The 19,873-nt window shown below is 35.6% G+C and overlaps 1 protein-coding gene across 4 annotated transcripts in view; it reads left to right on the forward strand.

The window, feature by feature from the left end:
- LOC132698043 (hemicentin-2) overlaps positions 1-19,873 on the forward strand; it is a 456,593-nt gene that overhangs the window by 402,194 nt on the left and 34,526 nt on the right. For all 4 annotated transcript variants that reach the window (XM_060663877.1, XM_060663878.1, XM_060663880.1 and 1 more), the window contains exon 6: positions 14,197-14,457. In XM_060663877.1, coding sequence (XP_060519860.1) covers positions 14,197-14,457 — 261 coding nt within the window. The remainder of the gene's footprint in view (positions 1-14,196; positions 14,458-19,873) is intronic.

The following is a 19,873-nucleotide window of genomic DNA, read 5'->3' on the forward strand; positions in this document are numbered from 1 at the left end:
AACGATTAGCACCCAATGGTTCTTAGCCTAACACAGGGTTACAATTTTCTTTGTCGGGAAACCTCTAATGCTCAAAAACTTGTTTTAGAGCGTTTCTTAACAACTTTCTTCGGATTTCCGGCTTCAACCGTGAGAGATCCGACTTGTCAGCTAACTCCTATGTTTCTTGCCTTATTGCCGTGCCTCTTTGACTCTTTTTGACCTCTCTTTATTCACTAAGGTTGGCACATGTGAGTGTGATGTTCAAGCGTCGAAAAGTTCAAACGAATGCAGATTTTTTGGTTATTGTTTTGATTGGCTAAGGCTAAAAGTACGACGTAAAATTACGTCAATATAATTTCTAGATGACAAATTTAAACTCAGATGCTTCAGATCCCTTCTCCTTAATATTCTTCCTGTAATTTTTATGTAAATCCATAAATTTGAAATACTACATTTCTTCTTAATCGGTTTGTAACTGGGAAATTGAAGGCAATATTAAAAATTTCGACAAAATATTTTATTTGTATTCAAACTTCAAATGAAAATTCACTAGTCGGGTAAAAGTTGAACTCATTTTATTGGACAATTCTAAAGCAAGCTAATAAACCCATAACTAATTACTGTGCATATGATATTTTTTCTAAGTGGCACTCATCCAGATAATTCGTGTCTTCTATTCAGTATTAGTTCGTTGACAAGCAAGTGACAAAATTTTAAAAACACCCAAACAAGCATGCGTAGCAAAGTAGATAAATCGAAAAATTTGCGAATCAATTTCTAAGTTAACGGATATAAAAAATATTTTGTAAATGAAATTCAGTTTTCCTCAATATAAATGTTATTATTAAGCCGAAAGCGGCGTCGATCATTTATCGGCAGAAAAAAGAAACGACGCCATCGGGAAAAACTTTTAAACCGGAAACTTCTTATGCAACAATTTCGGTGTAATCTTCGGCTGACGCGAAGAAAAGTGCAGAAAACGTCGAAAACTTTCGTTCGCGTTGCCCTCCGGAGAATTACGAGCTAATTGAAAAGTTTTTCCGGTGGTTGGCATTTATGAAGACGTAAAATATCGCGACTTCAAATAAGTACAGTTTCGAACGTTTTGGCAATTCGCAATTCGGCTTGCGTCCCAGGTGTTTTCGTTTTTCGCTACTTTGTTGAAAGCAAAAATTCTCATTCAAAGGAGTATTAGGCGCTCATGTTCACTTTGCAGTGCCCTTTAAACATAGAGCTATAGATATTTCAATCGATTGGTATGAACTGCAATAATGAAAAGTCCTTTACATTATTTCAGTTTTGGTTAGTATAATCAAAATTGAGGTGACTGTAATTATATTTCAAATCAGATATATGGCATCTGAGGTACTTCGTTGGTCAGATATTGGTCCACTCCTGGTTAAGGTCTTTACGAATGCTTTACCAACTGCCTTGTTCTATTGTTTGCCGACGCCCTTAAAATAACCCATTTATAATTCGATCTCCTGATGATTGTGACTAACTGCGACATGATCTCAATAATCTTCTTGAGTGGGGCAATAAAAATGTCATGGATCTTTATCCCTTTAATCGTAAAGACCGTTAAGGGATCTTGTAACCTCAACATGGGATAGTTTCAAATCCAGAAATTCTTTATATAACCTGCATTAGGACTACCGGAGCAACTGGCGGTTTTCACCTCTCGTGCTGACTACGGGTTTATAGTATATTATGCAACAAGTGTGGTAAACAGCATCTGAGTCACGAGTTTTTTCTGATTCTCCCTTCTTTCAAGTAGACTTATTTACTTCACATTTCCAGTCAATATTTGTTATGTTTGTTTTAGTTATTTATTTCTTAAGTATTATTATTATTATTTCCAAATTAAGTGGAGTTATTTTGTTGGTAATAATTTTTTTTATCAGTTTCAAAGTCGGAGGTTAATTCCTCCATAGTTATTTGCATCAGTTTTCTCCCTCTTTTTAAAAAGTGGTGTCATTATGCTTATCCTCCAGTCTTCCGGTATTTGTGATCTTCGTATTAACTTCTTTATAAACGCTGTTATTTCTCTAATTAGCTTGGGACCGCCGGACTTCAATAATTCATTCTCTATTTCATCTTTGCCAGCTGATCTTCCGTTTTTTAATTTCTTAAGTTCTTCTTCCACTTCTTCACTATTTATTTCTAGTATCTCATCTGTTACTATATCTGGAGTTTCTAGTGTTAAATTCTCTGCCGTATTGTACAATTGTTTCGATACAAGTTTAGTTACCTCTATCAATTATTTTAATTCTCGTGGCTGTCCACGTACTACGACACATACCTTTTGAGAATTTTTCCCTATGTTCTGTTTTCTTTTTCCTTGCCAGTGTGCGAATTCTTTTATATTCTTCATAGTGTTCTCCTGTTTTTGTAGACTTATATTTGAGATAGGCTCTCGTTTTTTCTTGACATTTTAGTTTTACCTCGTCACAAAGCCAAGGTGTACTTTTTATTCTATTTGATGTTCCAGCGGATTTATGTTCCCCCAGTGCTTCTTATGCTTCATTTTTGATATTTTCTCGAATCTTCCTCCAGCTATTTTCTGTATCTTCTTCTTCTATTACTGAGTTTTCGTTTATTTTGTTGTCCAATCTTGTTTGATTTTATGTTAGTGTTTTGATGTTTGTTTATTCTCATTTTTATTTTCCCTAAAACAAGATTGTGGTCACCTCCCACGTTAGCAGAACATAAACATCTTATATGTAGTATTTGTGTGTAATGCATTTCCCTATCTGTTGTATTTTGGAATGTATATTCATGTTGTTCTTTGGGTCTAAAAAAGGTATTCTTTATTCCTAATTCGTTTTGTGAACAGAAGTTTACTAAAGATTCCCCTGGTATTATTGCATTCCTTGCACGTGCATTAATTAAAGTCACCTAATATGATAATTATCTCTCTTTTGAGAAGTAGTGACCAATTGTTGATCGATTGATGATAATATTTTTCATTCCAGTGACTTCTTTTATATTGGTTTGTAAACGGTCGCTAAGAAGGACTAGGCCACCCTCTACGCATTACACTCGTTTTCACGACTAATTCTCCACGTCGCCTTTTCCCTTTTTTGCTACGCCTCCCTTTGTCTCCATCAAGACTAACAAACGACCCGTCGTCGTTTCCTGTCGTCTTCTTTTTTTTTGCCATCACTTCCGTACTAGGAGTTATTGGACCACCCTGATAAAATACGTCCCGGTTCGTGTACGGTTGCGGCTCGATTAAACAAAATTTGGTTCCATAGGCTCCGACAGAATCGGGCGAGAAAAAAAAAAGCGGACAGCGACAATTGATTGATCGATGAACCGACCGAGAGCCCATGAAAAGCGGAATAAATGGACAAAAATCGTCTATCGATTTTTGATATCGTTATCCTGGGGCCCTGTATACGATTCGGTAAAAATTAATGAACAAAGTTTGCACGCTTTGTACGGATCCGAAGTCAATTTCAACGTTTGGGGAATAAATAGTCGCTCGAAAACCAATTTCCAGTAGATACGTTAGTGGGTTCTGCAACTTCGGGTTTTGAACCGGTCAATTTACAGTAGACGGCATGATAGTGTTCTGCAACGCTGCAATGAAAGCCGACTATTTTGGAATCATTGGAAAAAAATTTAAAAATTTTTTTTCTTCATCATGATACTGGTAGTAGGCGCTTGAATTCGACGTATTTAATTCCTCCTGTAGTGTATATTTTTAGTGTGCAATATATGCTTCAACGTATATAACATCCATCCCTTCACTCCCCCCAGTGTATGATAAATTTATTAGACGTGTTAAAACGGCATTCGTTATTTTTCTTGATTTTTACATAAATTGTCACAATTATTAAAGTGGTGAATCAAAGAGTCCCAAAACTAATAAAAAAATGAATACAAATGAATAAATAATAATATCACAACACAAAACTTTATATATTAAAAAAAAAACGAACAAAAATATAAAAAAATAAATTAAATTTGTAACAACAAATTTTTTTCTCAAAATGTTGACGTCTTTGTATGTCGAATGATACCCGTGTGGGCGAAACACGTGTAATATTTTACAAATAATAATTTTTGAGGCATCAACTTCGAAGTTTAATTGAATCCTTACAGATGTGCTTACTATAAGAGGTATGCAAAGGCCAAAGACCATATAGAATTGACCGATATTTATGCCAAGAAAGCAAAACGCAACTTTAGATAATCTACAAAGATAAAAAATTTCGTAATTCAAATATGACGGACAGACTGGGTTATTAATAATGTTATGATTACTCAAATAATAATTCATAATTATATAGTACAATGACCAGAAGAGCATGTTCTTCATATAATCTTTCTTAGTTTTTCGTTAAGTGATATCACTAAAATTATTTTTCAAAATTTGCCCTTAGATATTTAAAAAAGATTAATAAGATAAAAAGAAAAATTAAAAAAATTGCCGATATGAACAGCACTAGTAAATAAAAATATTAAATTTAATTAGTGTCACCAAAATTTATTCCCAAAGTCGAAGTATCGGCTATAAAAGGTATTAAATAATTTAGCTAGTGTCACAGAAGTAGTACTTGGTATAGTAGCTATTTTAAAAGGCAGTTCTATCTTGACTTAGTATATTTAAAATGCTAATATCTCTAGAATTAGCTTGTAGTTCGATTTTATCCAATATTATTGTTCCATATCAATAATGCAATTCGATTGGCCCAGCTCATTTTTACACAATTTTCCAGACGTCACAATATTCAATACGAGATGTTATTCTAACCAAATCAATAAAAATAAGTTCACAAAATTTAATAAAAAAGACTAACGCGTCCCACGCGAATTGCGAGACATAAATTCTTATATTATAAAATGGGCGCCATTTTTTGAAATCGATTGTCTAAGGGTAATATTTTCATAAAAATTACAGCTATATTTATGCACATAGGTTAGATTGTTGATTACTGCTTATGATTTTTTTGGATTGGGACAAATTTGTTGGAATGCTTAAAAAATTATAAAAATATATTTATAAAAATAAGTATACTTTTACATTAATGATGTTATTTTTTTTAACATATTTAAAACAATTAAATACTCATTGATTGTTTTGTAATTCTGTTTCTACTCGCTGCTTTTTTCGTTAAGATGCTTTCCGTGTCATCTCCTCCTAATTTTGACAAGTTTAAAACGTTTACTGGTCTCGGTAGCGCCACCTTCTTATTGCTATTTTTTTAAATTAATAAATATCTCTTATTACTATAATTATGATTAATATGATATTACAAAAAAAGAAGGTTTAAAATTTAGCTTTTGCTGACAGACTGATAGATTTGTATTAAATGAATAGTGTGAATAGAGTCTCGTTTCCAAATTCGGTAATATCGCCCAGACCACACTCAAAAAATTGGGGTGATTTTTTTTACCGCGATAGTGCGACACTTCTCGTTGTAATTAACGTTAATTCCGTTCAAATGAACCCCGGGCCGATAACTAATAACGGTCCTGGTTTTCATTTCGACAATTTAATTAAATCCTTATATTCGGGCAACATAAATCATGACGTGGCCGCTCAGTTTGTCGAAATGTCCCCGAATTAATACGGTTGCGGATCGGCGTTTATTTTGTTGGTATATAATTCAGCGGCGCCCCAATTTGCGTTTCTGCCAATTTTTTTAACCACACAATGTTCAATAAACCAAAAAACTAACGAGTTTTCAGATGTTTCTTCTATAATAACCACATGTATATGCAATATATAGATCCCTGTGGGACACCCGCTATGACTGGTAAGGCTGATGCTTTTTTTCATGATCAACAACCTGTGAACTACCTGATATTAGTTGGAGCCAATTCATTACTACATATGTTGACTTTTTTTCCTAAATCCAAATCGGGATTTTGAGAGAAGATTGCAATTTTCCAAGAACGATACTATTTCAATAGGTTTAGATAGAGATGGCACTATGGATATTAGCCTATAGTTGTTTGGATCACTATCCGCAAAAGAAAATATTTATTAACAATAACTGAAGGAGGGAAAGCTATAGATATAAGAAAGTGACTAACTGATATGAATTAAGGAAAGACCCGGGCAAACTATTAGAATGAAATATTGCCGAACAGGTCCGTATTTTGCTTAGAATTTAATTATTTGGGGTTTTAGTTAGGAAAGGTACTAAACAATCTATATTTATTAATGTATGCATTTATGTTTAAATCTAAAATAAAATTACAAATTATTTTTATTACCTACTTAAATTACTTAAAATTATTCACATAATATATCAGTATCACTATCGCTATCACCGCATGTTCTAATTATTGTTTGCTATATGTTATTTGCAATATGGATATACGATTGTTCTGCTTTTTCTATATGTTTAACAGAATTTGCCCAACTTTGTGGAGGAATGTTAAAAACTTCGATTTCTATAACTTTGAGGACATTGGAGTTGACACGGGGAAAAACATTGTTACGACGAATGGCAGTTGGTGCCAAAAGATGCTTGCTTGCTGGCACCACGTTCAATGAAAGTCAAATAAGCATTGTTTTTAACTTCCTTAATCTTAATAGAATAGTGGTTTCTACATTTGGGTGGGAGCATCTCCTGAGATACACTAGACTGGCACATATTTTGCATAATTCGCACACGACTCCACACACACTGTATTAGAGACGAAATAAGAATGATTACTAATAAACTTAAACTAAGTAGTATACCAAATGAAGGAATATTAAACACAGGTAGGTATAAAATGATTTTTTATTACAGACCACAATTTTACCCGAATTTAAATTTCGAAACTTTAGGTAATGATCTTGTTGCATTGTAGATAATCCCATTTAAAAGCAATTGGTCACTTATATCTATGAACAGACCATACCTGCACGTATCTGCTTTAAAATTTCATTAATAAGACCAAACATATGTTTGACCGTACTGTTACTTAAATCACTAATAATTTTACTTCACTTCACCTCACTTCTTCTGTACTTACTGGACTCAGGAACATTGAGACATCATTATGTGTATATTTGGTTGTCGCATTGGATGGATGTAAGTTAGTGGTGAGTTATATTGTGCTGACGTAAACGAAGAGTTTTAATTTTATCATTTGTACTCTTTACAATGCGCCATATTACTTTCGATTTATTCGCACTATTCTTAATTTTGTCAGAGTAAAATTTAATTTTGGTTAGTTGGTTGGTTAAGTATGTTAGAGATTTCCATGGTTTTGTTTTCATTGTTAAATGTATAAAGAAAGTCTAGCATAACTTTGTGAGATTTTAACTCGTTGGTGAACGATTTTTAATGTTTATTTTTTATGTGAACTGTTTTCGCCTTTTTTAGAAAGAAGAAGGATTCTGAGGAAAACATTAAATGATATGTTAATGACCCGGCTGTCCAATTTGCATAACTATACATTTATTTATTAAAGTACATGACTGATGTCTTGTTGTTTTTATGGCTTTGTTGGTAGGTGTAAGTATTAGCAATTGTCGAATGATCCGACATATAGGTGTCCTACAAGCAATATTTACAGTGTTCCACTCTATTTTTAATACAATTATCTATCAGCTATTCCTACCAGGTTCGATATTCTAGTTGCTTCTCTAATTCCAAATGAATAGCCATAGGACTGTACCATCTAAGAGAACTCTAAGGGTCCCCGCTCATTTGAGAGAATGTATAAAAAATCGTTTATTATGCTTTAGAAGTAAGTCTAGAGCTTTTGTAAAGTTTTCAAAGAATATGTCTAACTGAGGACCTGGAGACCTGTATACACAGAGTATTGTGACGCTTGGATTATGGATTTCAAGGGCAGTTACTTCAAAACTTTTTCACATTTTTTAATTTAAATCAGAACATCTCCCCCTTCAGCTGTTGTACGGCAGAATTTATTTGCGATATTGTTATCAATATGTAATGACAGATTCTTTAAATTTTTCTTGAAACTCTTTAAATTTGTATTTACAACTCCATAACCTTTTTAATTCATACCATAATTTTATAGCGAGATTGAATAATCTGTTTGTACTGTACATTCATCCCAAGGCAGCAACACTTTACCTTCTTGCATCAACCTATCCTATCCCGGTGTCTCATCCAGCTCGTTAATAGTAGCCAGGATCTCCGAGCAGTTTCTCCTTCCCCTTTCATGATGGCTGCTTAATATAAAAAGCTGAGAACATTTTTTACAAAACTTCTGGATTCCTCCTGCGTTGGTTTTTGCTGAGTCGAACTTGATGACGTTTCGCCAATCATCCTGTTGGCTTCTGCAGAGTTTGACTGAAACCAGTGTCAATCAAGCCAACAGGATGATTCACACTGTCGAAATGTCACCAAGTTGGAATCAGCTAAAACCGACGCAGGAGGAATCCACAAGTTTTGTAAAAAGTATTACAGTAGCCTGTGCAAGTTTCTTTGAAACAAAAAATGCTGTGAACACTTTTATGAAGTAGTCGTTCACGGTTGTGCAAATACTTGTTCCACGAGTAATCTTTTGGTTGCCCAAGTAACGTCCTTCTCACTAATCAAATTTCCATTCGATACAATCTGGTTAATTACCACTCTAATTTTGCAAAGAAACTGCCACAAACTACTGTTGTATATCGGAAAGTGTACTTTTGAGTTTCTATATCTTTGTTTTAAACATTTAAAGAAAAAATACTGGCCATTGAAAAAGGAATACATCGATGGGGTTCCGTTAAAGGTACTGCCAATTCTAGTTTTAATTTTCGAATGATCCTTCGAAGGGGTTAAAACGGAGGTTTGAAGTTGTCGCGCGTCCTGGCACAAGTTCAAACAAAGCAGACACGATAAAATGTAATTTCTCTCTTTTCGCTTTCTTGTCGCTTTTATCCGCCAGTTCTTTTTTTTTCTGGCAATTGAAACGCTATAAAAAAAAGGCCGGGAAACTTTTTGTACCCGCCATTAAGACGGGAAGAAAGTTTCGTCGTACGGAACGAGGCGATTTGCATTTTTAGCGGTTCGCATCCGGGATCGCATGAAAATTAGACGTTCCATTTCGTTCCTTCGGTTTCTCGAAGCTCGGTTTTTATAAAGTCCGGAGGAGAGTTGTTTCAGAACGAGGAGGGGAACTGATTATCGCGAAACCCTTTTATGCAAGTGTGTCCGCCGTTTCAAAGGCCTTTTGCTCGAGGCACTATACTCTATCCGATTAGAATAGGGAGTAATGACATTTTTAAAAGTATGACAATAAATTCAGAACACTCTGTTGAATTCTACGTAATCAAGAATCATTTTATATAAAATTGAACGTTTCCCCTGTTTTATATTTTAGGTCCTACATACAATCGAATATTATGCATTTGTTCAAATCACAGATCACAGGAATAAATATTAAAATGCACAAAAATTGTGTGCCAATAAAATGCAACAGACGTTAAAAAAACATCGATATACATTCAATTTTAAAATCCGCTACACCATGTTTTTTCAAATATTTTTTTATGACGTATTTTCAATATCAACGGCAAGAGACAATTCCCTATATTGGATATTTTTAAAAATACGGTCCCTTTTCGGTTCTCGTTTGTCTATTTTATTATTCTATATTTTTAGGTTTAATAATATTCATATACTAATAAATGCATTGCAAGTCTTATAACTAATATATAACTAAAAATTATAGTTAACTTATAAAAATGTATGTAATGGCAAACATTAAAGTACGCATATAACGTAGACTAAAAGACATTCCATTAGCAATCTAAAATTCCTTTCATCTCCATCGAAGCGATTTTGCCACCAACTTCATCCCTTAACGACTTGTGAGACTTCGGACTTAGCCACAAATTGTTAGGTACACAACTTACCTCGAAATCATAGAGAAAATCCCGTTATTTCACTTACGTACTTTAAACGGAGTTTAATGTGCACAAACGGCGCTTAACGGCATTTCCCTGTAACACGTGCGAGATAGTTAAGCCGCTCTGTTATATATCGCGGAAAGAAAAGTTTGAGCCTAACTGGAGAGAGGTTATAGTCTGTTCATTAGCTACAGAGAGCAACAAAATGTTCAACAACTCAAAAACGGTATAACTGAAAAACTACAAATAATTTTGTGCGGAAATGTTATTTAAGTATGAAAAAATATTATTAATTAATTAATATATTTTTAAAAATTTGCAGGCAAAGAGGCTACAGAGCACAAATATCTCGAAAACTTTTTGTATTTGTTACCTGGGAAGCCGAAAACCGGCAATAAATTATATTAAAGAAATCTATCTCTAGGTATTTTATGCAATATTGAATTGATAATCGGCAATAAATAACGCTATTAGGTAGATTTGAAAATGATGTTCAATGTTAATTCGTCTTTTTCTTTTCGCGATTCGATACTTTAAATTGTATCCTCGACTGTACCTATTATCGGCCAAATTTGGTTTCAGGCCGGATTAGTAGAGAAGAAAGGAACAAATACTAACAAAAACTGACCAAAAATTATACTCTGGTGTGCCCTACTCGAAAATCAAATATGATGAAAATTTAGAAGTAGGTACTTCTCAGGGTAGTGTCCTTGTGTCCCCAATTTTTCTCGTTCCAGAATATATTTCCAAAGGCTTAGTTCCATATCGAGTAAATGTTGTCCAACTATGCTCGCTGACATGCAAATTATGCTTTCTGAATTAACAGAATGCGCATTTTTTTTTTCAAAAAAGTCGTAGACCTTTCACCAATCATCCTGTAAGTTTAACTGAAACTGGTTTGTATTCTACTCTATACAGGCTTATTGTTTCAGGAGGGCGGAACTAAACGAGGGACATGATTGACTATTCCCATATTGGTGAAAGATAAAAACCTGAGTCACGGTTAAGATTGTTTAGTTGTTTAGAGATTTCTATGGATTTTCGGATTTTTCTTTGAATTTTAGTTTCAAGATTTAATTTTCGGTTTCATGATTATGTTCGGCAACTACTGACTGAGTTTATTTGCAGTAGTCTTAAGGCACTTTCATGTTCTTTGAGCCTAGTTGATATTGCTGCATTTGCATAGAATACTGTAAACTCTTGGTGTCTAGAACGCAATTTTGTTTTTTCTTGGATCAAAGAGAGAAAAGATTTTTTGACAAGAGGTAAATCTGGTTTGAACATTATATTTCTAATGCGTGGCCAGTAATGGTTCGAATGTAAAGAAGGACCACAGCTTTAAGAGTGCGATTGCTTTAGAACTCATCAACGTGGAAATTATTTAATGCTGGGGTTAGTGATATGGGAGATACTTTTAAGGCTCTGTTAAAAAGAGTATAAACTCTCTCGATGGCTTTTGGATCCGATGGTGATGCTACAATACATGAAAATATCAGTCTGTGTGCGTAGGTTGTCTGTAAACTGAATGACCGAATTTTAGACCTGATTTTATATTAATAAAAATATCTATGAATCTGAGATTAGTAGAGTGTATAGAGTTAACAAGCCGAGAAATTCTTGAGAAATTGAGAAATTAGTACAAAGTAAGAATTTATTACGTTCTATTTCATTAGAAATTCATCTAGAAAATATTAAATGTAATAATAATAAAGTATCAGCCACTTAAAAAATGCCCACTATCGCTAATGTCGTCACTAATCGGTCCCGATAAATATTTTCTTCTTTTATTACTCGTTTTTCATAGTTAGGCCCTCTTTGTACTGATATTTTAGCTACCTCTTGACGGATTACGTTCATGGTGCTATCACTAAATTTTGATACAGTGTACAAAGGAGTAAAGAGGAAAATATAAATAAATTTGTCGTATTAGTATTGACATAAATCATGATGTTTTATTTCACTTTAGTGTCAAGTTTTATTTCTTTATATTTTTTCTTAATGCAGAATAAACATCTGTTCGGATAGGTTTTGCCATGGTCCTGCGAGGTAATGTAAAATACTTAAAACTTCAAAACAAAAAATTTACAATATTTTTGGTGGTGCAATACCACATGCTACAAAAATTCGCACGTTCAACCAATTTTCCATCTATCGTAGTTTCATTGTTCTCTCACTGACTTCTAGGAGTTCCATATAAAAGGATGCCGATATTTCCGGCACCTCCGCGCGTATTCGTCAAAGTTCGTCCGCCTTTATCGAGATTGTTCGAACGTTTTCTCATCGCACGAGGGTCAATTAATCGCAAAACCGACTAGAGCAGCGCCAAATGTATCGGAAAGTGCATATCGAACGCGAAATGCGGTTCAAATGTACGGCACGATTTACACAAAGAGTGCTTAATTCGGCGAAACAATCGTAATCGATCGATCCGGGGGTTTTTAAACCGGCGGCGGCTGCGGGTCGGACCCGTAAACATCCATCTCTGCAGTTGCACCGTCGGCAATTTCTCTAGTTCGCTGCAACGCGCAGCCGAGCGTCTTTTTTTTTCGTCTAGTTCTTCGAATCGGCGCATCAATCACAGATAGACGTTCTCTGACGCGCGAAAATTTTACCGATATCGCCCTAACGGTATACGGGACTGTTCTTTTGATGTCGGTCCCCCGGGGAGATATGTAAAAGGGCTTTCGATATGTTTGCCCCGATCAGCGATTTACGTCTGCCTACATCCGGGCGCGGGATTTTTAATATCCGACCGATATATATTAAATTTCAACCCCCGAGATTTGTCGATACTGATTTATGACCTTTTCGACCGAGAAAAGGGGCGGTAGCCTTCAAGACGCATAGGAGATCGATTACTTAGAAGGGAAACTAAATTTGCGATTGATAATAAGTTGAATTTATTAAACGGAACCCTTCCAGGTAACCCAATATTTTGTTATTTCAAAAAATATATATTCCTGTATTCTTTTTTTCTCACTCGAAGTCAGCTACTGGAGCACGAGCGTGCAAATTCAATTTTGGCGCTGCCCATCGAGGGCCTCTTTTAACTCAGCTTCGTCGTTAAACCGTCGTCCACGTAAGTCCTTTTTCAAATATCTAAACAAATAATAATCGCTGGGGGCCATATCTGGACTATAGGGAGGATGATCTATCTGTTGGAACCCACACTAAAATGGCAGCTTGTGCAACACCAGCAGTATGGACAGGTGCATTATCGTGCAAAAGATGAACGCTTCTGGTCAGTTTTCCTCGACGTTTTACACGTATGCAGTCTCGCAATTTATGTAATAATGTTTCGTAATATCTACCATTGACGGTGCTATTAGTTTCTTCAAAATCTATTAAAAGAATTCCTTCACAATCCCAAAAGATGGTGGCCATCACCTTTTTTGTTGACTGGCAGACTCTGAATTTTCTTGGAGGTGCGTCACCCTTACGACGACACTCCCTTGATTCTTTTTTCGATGGAGGGTCATAATAGGCTTCGGTTACGACCCACAGAGTTCCAAAAAAGACCGCGCACACTCGATACGGCGTTGTTTTTGAATAGCCGAAAGGATTTTAGGAAAACAGCTTGCACTAACCTTATGCATACCTAAATGATCATGCTGGATTCGACGAACATTTGTATCAGAAAGCTTAGTAATTTCTGAGATTTCCTTGACCTTTAAACAAGGTCGATCACTCAATGCCACCTCTTCCACAATCGCAACAATATCTTCCGTTATGACCTCCACTGGTCGACCCGTTCTTGAATCATCTTCAAGGGACTTTTGCCCATTCTTTCACTACAGAATACGAAGAAGAACTTTGACCGTACACACCATCCAGCCTTTCTTTAATAATTGTAGGTGCTAACCCTTCTTTTGTCAAAAACTTTATGACTGCTCTATACTCAATTTGCGTTATTTGCGACATTTTTTCGGACACGTCTATTTGACGCAAACTTCGCAGCCTACTAAGATATATATTTAAAAAAAGACAAAGTTTTATCGTGATACTGGAGCTGCATCTGCGTCAGGCCGGGAAATTTGTATCAAACTTATGGAAATGAATCTGCAATGTCTTTATTTATAAATTTCGCAGTTTTTTACATATTTTGTTGAAACCGTAATTGTATAATTGCCATTTTTTTCAAGAAAATTTTGTAAATGAAAAGGGCATACCAGCAGAGAAAGACTGTGCTATACCCTGGTTAAGGTCACTACGGATAGAAAAATGATTTCGATATGATTCATTTTTTTCTTATACGGGTGACATTTGTAATGTCAATTAAATTTTTCAGATTCTCGGTTTTTGCAAAACTTTTTTAAATTATACTTATTAATAGTTTTATACTAAAAGAACTCTAATATTTGTAGATTTTAGCATTTTGGCTTACGTTCCTATTGCAGTCGTCCCCGAGACGCGACTGGTTGGTATCCCGACTTCAGACATAGAAGACTTAAAGGACACGGTCGCCATTCGTTGCGTGGTCAGCGCGAACCCGAAGGCTTCAGTAGTGTGGCGTAGAGAAGGTCAGACGCAGCCTGCCAGTTTGCAGGAACTACTCCAATTCAGTCCAGCGATAAGGCAGCACTCGGGATTGTACACGTGCCATGCCAGGAACAAGGCGGGCGACTCTCAACCAGTTCGGGTCCAAGTGGACGTAAAATGTGAGTCTTTCAATATACATTCTTCATATAGTGCAGTAAATGAGAATAAATCATCACGTTCTAAGAGAAATGATCTAAGAAAAGTTTTTAGTAAATATGTTTATCATCGTATAGTAATTTTTTAATATTATCATTATGAACCGTCTGGATTTTCAAAGACAATTGACAGATTAAATCGTGACCCACTTTTGGCTGCCAAGTAGTTCCTTGATTTCGGTCTTAACAACTGCAAGCTTTTGCGAAATTACCTCACGGACAGAATCTGTAAAACTCACCTTTCAGCAAAGGCACATGAGACTCAAAAGTTCTTAATTAATGATAACTACAATAGATGCCAAGAATATCTATTAGAGAAGGTTAAATGTAGAGACGATGCTCATAATTTTTAATTAATTACTTAATTTTTGCATTATAAAGCTTAAGATTTAACTGCTATAAAACTCAAGAACTCTGCTCGTAACTCGACAGGTAGCTTCTTATTCTTCTCTATTATCGCCTACATAATGACCTCAACGGCACATTTCTTTAATGTGCTGTGGCCCAGTATTATTCTTGTCCTAGTTTTCCTTTTTCTCGGTTTTAAACCGGCAATGTGACGAGTGACAGTATCACAAACCTCTGGAGTTGGGATATGAGGTAGTCGCTGTTTTATCCTTATTATGCCGCTGATGCAGATAATGAGTGGTTACTTGATCTTCTCTCCACATATGCTTGGTCTTTCTCGTCTATTTACTTATTTATTGTTGCTTAAGCCCGATCCTGATATTGTTAGTAGTTTATTATATGGAAATATATGGAAAATAAAGAAAAATACATATCAATAAATTTATAAATAAATATTTTTTCTTCTCCGTGGCCTCAAATGAAAATCATAACGGGAAACTGCAGTAATATCTAATAACTAATATCCAGCATTTCATTTTTGTGGATTAGTGGGAACGGGAGAGAATATAGGCCCGGGCCTTTTTCCTTCCAGGACAGCAAGATTTATCGAGTTTTATCGCATGAAATCCGAAAGTGCAGCTCTAAATGACAACGTCCGTCGAACGGAATCATTAAAAACGAATTTCCATTTCCAGCGACGGCCGTCGATTAAGGGAAAAGGCTCGAAAGCGAAAATATGGCTTCGCCTTTTCCATCTTCCGGATATTAACGTTCGGTTTATGACGTAATGAAGCAGTGACGCGCCCCTGAAATAATCGACCGTCAACAAATTCGCCGAGTAAACTAAAATCTAAAGGTCGCCGCCATTAATTCGGAATACGTAGCGTAGTTAGTGTTAGCGTTCCATATTTATGCCTTCGGGGGAAGGGTAGAAGTTAATAATTTACACACATCGGAAACGAAGGCTGTCTTGGTGAATATCACCTAAGATAACCAAATACTGTATTAGCCAAATCAAACAACAAAGCAGGGTCAAGCTAATTGAAATACGTCTCTTTGTATTTTATTATACTCATTGATGATCAATTGATATTCTAGCTTTGAAGTGAAGGGAATCAGGGCAATAGGCGTAAAGAACTCCAATTTTACTGCCCATCGGACGGTCTAAATTTTTCATATGAACTATTAATATAACTCACAGAGGATATTATCTCTCCACCACTCTTATATATAATTTTCGATGTCTATGAGTAGATAAAAACAGGCAGCATGGGCCCAAACTCTTGAGGGTACTACTTGTCGTTGATGAAAAAAGAAATTGTGCAATAAAATCAATGCAATTCAAGCCAAAACTGTAGGAATCGCATTAATTATTGGTGGGTCACCCTGTACTCCTTTTGCATACCTTTAAGTTATTGTAGAAAACCATATATTTCACTAGCTTTCATTTTGTTGAAATAAATGTTTATTTAAAGAAACGCAGGTTTTCAAAAGGCTGCAAAAAACAAACAAAAAAGATACACTAGAAGGTCTTGGAGTCAAGTCACACGATCGAGGTGGGTGGTTTCGAAAACTCTCACCTAGCAGGGCAATTATTTCTGCTGAAGGAACCAAAAATTTTCTAAATGTTCGTTGTTTCCAATCGCGGCCATAGGAAGTCGGTGGGCATTGCTCAATAAAAAACTCCATTAACGGTGACCGCATTCCCTTCTTCGTCTTCAAAAAGGAATGAGCAGATCAGATTTCTCCGGATTCTCTTGTTATATGCTTCCAACAATATAAAACAAAAATGGCGACTCTTTCTAATCCAGCCTTTTTCTTGAGTCGCCCTTCAGTAGGAATGATTTACTATTACCTCTATAGTAGGTATCGTTGTAGGATTCTGTGCCATTAAGATTAGAGGGGAATTCGTTAGTCTTGTCGCCACCCGTTGGCGCGCTCCTGAACTCGTAAAATGGTGTGCTTTACGATCGGTATCAGATTGACCGTAAAACGTTCATTTAAATAAGTGATTTCGCTGCAAAAACAGAATTTTAACGGTTTACATTATTTCATTTAAAACCGCGTAGGGTAATTTACGGTGCTGCCGTGGGGCTGAATTTTACCGCGGTAAGCGAGTTTTGCGCTGTTGGTCTACTTTTACAGCGAAATTTATTAATTGACAGTACGCAATTTTCAAGCAAAAGAACATCATATTGGCAGCTGTTAACGTTATCGTTATATAAAACGTGTGTTAGTGAATAGGTCATAAAATGAGAGGAAATACTATATAATAGAAATGCGTGGGGTCTCGGCGGGGCAATACGCCCGTAATTGGATTGCTGGGGGGCTGTTATTTTATATTTGCCGAATTTACGATTCTGTGCGAGACGACCGGCATTTTAATTTGTCCCGGGTAATCCGTTTTCAGAGTCACGTAAATACGTCCCTGCGCAAAAAATCTCGAATTTTATTGTAATTTTTTAGAAGTTTCTAGAGCAATTGCGATTCCTTGCTTTAGTTCGGCCTCTGAAGGGTTTTGCATTTGATTTACTTTTATATGGCATAAGGAGGGGATCGGAATGAGGTTGCAATACAAAAGATTTAGCCATTTGATATGTAGTCGTATAGATGCCGCTAAATTATGCAACATCCAGAAACGTCTGTCATTCTATATGTCTTTTAATAAAAGGAAAGATTAAAGATAAGAAAAGACCCGGAAGAAAAATATAAAGCAGTAGTGTAAGCATAGAATAAGATAAATTTTAGAACAGCCGTCAATGAAGTGTTGGTAGCCAATGTCAGATCATTTGTTCTAAGTTTCAAATTCATGATGATAATTATTAGACTTAACATAAAACATAAAATAAAGTTACAACGAACATAATTAAACCAACATGTTCGAACAAGCCAGTTAACACGTCGATAAAAGCTAAAAGATTAATAAAAAAGAAAGTGAGCGGATAAAAATGAAGACAGACTGAGCCTAACTAACCAAAACTAACCTAAAAAACTTGCCTTTATTTGAATACGAATAGTACGAAAGACATTATTTAATAAATCTCTTTCCGTGCCAAGTCTTTGTATTCCTCTACTGAAAGAAATAGTGCAATCAAAGCAAGGAATTCATTTAAAAATATTGGTGGGTCTGTGTACGTATTATACTATTGAGGCACCAAATGGAACGTTCGAACACAAAGTGTTCCCTATCCAAATTACGAAATTGTTTCTTGACTATTAAAGCCATAAATTGTTCCCTCGAGGCAAGTTTACCACAACTATGCCCGAGTGAGATGCTCCTTGCTAGTTCAATTAGAAGAACCGCTTAATTCCGGTTTATAAGAGCGACAAACATGTCGCGATTTGTTGCTTGGTTTATGTTTATGGCATAACGTCGAGATTACATCGAAAAAAAACATAGTGTTACTTACAAGCGGTAAAGCGACATCTTTACAGGCTGTAAGAAGAAATGTGTAGAAAAATAATGAAATTAATGAATGAATTAGTGTTTCGCAGGGAAACGTCTACTTTCAGGTCTCTATTAAAGATAACTCAATATTCCTAGATTGTTAAAAAATATATTTTTTTCAACACGGTCACCATTTTACAGACGTACAAAAGCACGAAAGTAAATGAAAAATATCTCTTTATGAGCAATCAACCCAGAAAGAAACGCTTCACGGTCCATACTGGTCAGAACTATCACACAATTAAAAAATATTATTGTAAACTCTTACCGATCTTTTTCTCTACACGAAGCCGAAGTGCAAACAAAACATAGAAACACTTACGTTCATAGAATTAAAATAAACAGCAACAGTTATCGACGGTAGCAAATGTAACAATTTCAGTAACAACGCTTCCTTAGCGCGAAACCGATACAAGGCAGAGTGGCATCCAATTTATCGGGTTTGTTGTCGTGCAAACGTAACTGCAAAGTAACTCGAGTAATTAAAAGCAAGCAACGTGATTATCCAGTTTCACAGATATTCGAGGAAATGTTTTGTTCGATTATACACTGGCAATCTGACAGGTATCCCTTTAATGGATTGTTATTTAGGTTCTTTTGTCGCGTTGTTCAGCGCACTCGTCAGGCTAATGAGTTCCATAATATTTCCAAGTATCTTTTAAGGTCAAATCAGTAATTATAAACTTATTTGTCACTTATTATCACCTTTACTACCAATAAAAATGGTCTACTGTTGGTCCTCTTCTCTTTGTCATGTCGGCTGGTTGTGCCTCCAGTTTTTAGAAAGAAGAGTAGAGTGTATTAAAGATCCACAGAAAATTTATTATCTGCTTAAACGTTATATTTTTGCCCCATCAAAATCAAATTTATCGCCTTGATCACATCACTATTTTTAACTAGAAGCATTTAAGGCGATAAACTCCTATCCTGTCTGACTGATGATCGTTAGCATCTCAATCGGAAATTAAGAAAAAATAATTTCAGAAAAGGACTAACTTCTTGTTAACAATTTCTCAAAAATAAAGTTCAGAACGTTCTAGACAAAATCCAACTGCTTTCATTATACAGAGCGTGCATAATCTGTGTGACACAACTACGTTCCAGGTAAATTATGATTTTTTTACTGAACCATCGGTTAGTTTCTGACAACATATTTAAAATGAGGCAAAATTTAGAGAGTGGTAGAGTGTGGTTTATTCACTTGCTAACCTTAATTACGTCGGTGTCAAAAGGGAGGGTGTAGTCAATACGACAGAAGGAAGGGTGATCAAATTAGCCCTTATAATTAGAGAAAATTGCTAATCTGTAAACTTGGCTCCTCGGGAACCGTGCGTAAACTAATATGGCCGAGATACTTCACCTCTCATTACGGACGTTAAGTCATTACCGGAGCTCAAAGTTAGGAAGTAATCGAAGTCGAATGCGGAATTTGAATTCCGGGGTTGTTTGGTTAGGACCGCCGGATGGTCGGTTTATAGTTCTGACGTTTGGAAGGGATGGGGTTTCACGTCGAAAGGTTATGTCGGCACTGGGTGCTATGATTAATAATATTTGTCCACTCAATAGACCCTAAAATTGTTCGAA

This window comes from Cylas formicarius, unplaced genomic scaffold, assembly GCF_029955315.1.
Source record: "Cylas formicarius isolate icCylForm1 unplaced genomic scaffold, icCylForm1.1 PGA_scaffold_2__14_contigs__length_35257938, whole genome shotgun sequence".
NCBI classification, from domain to species: Eukaryota; Metazoa; Arthropoda; class Insecta; order Coleoptera; family Brentidae; genus Cylas; species Cylas formicarius.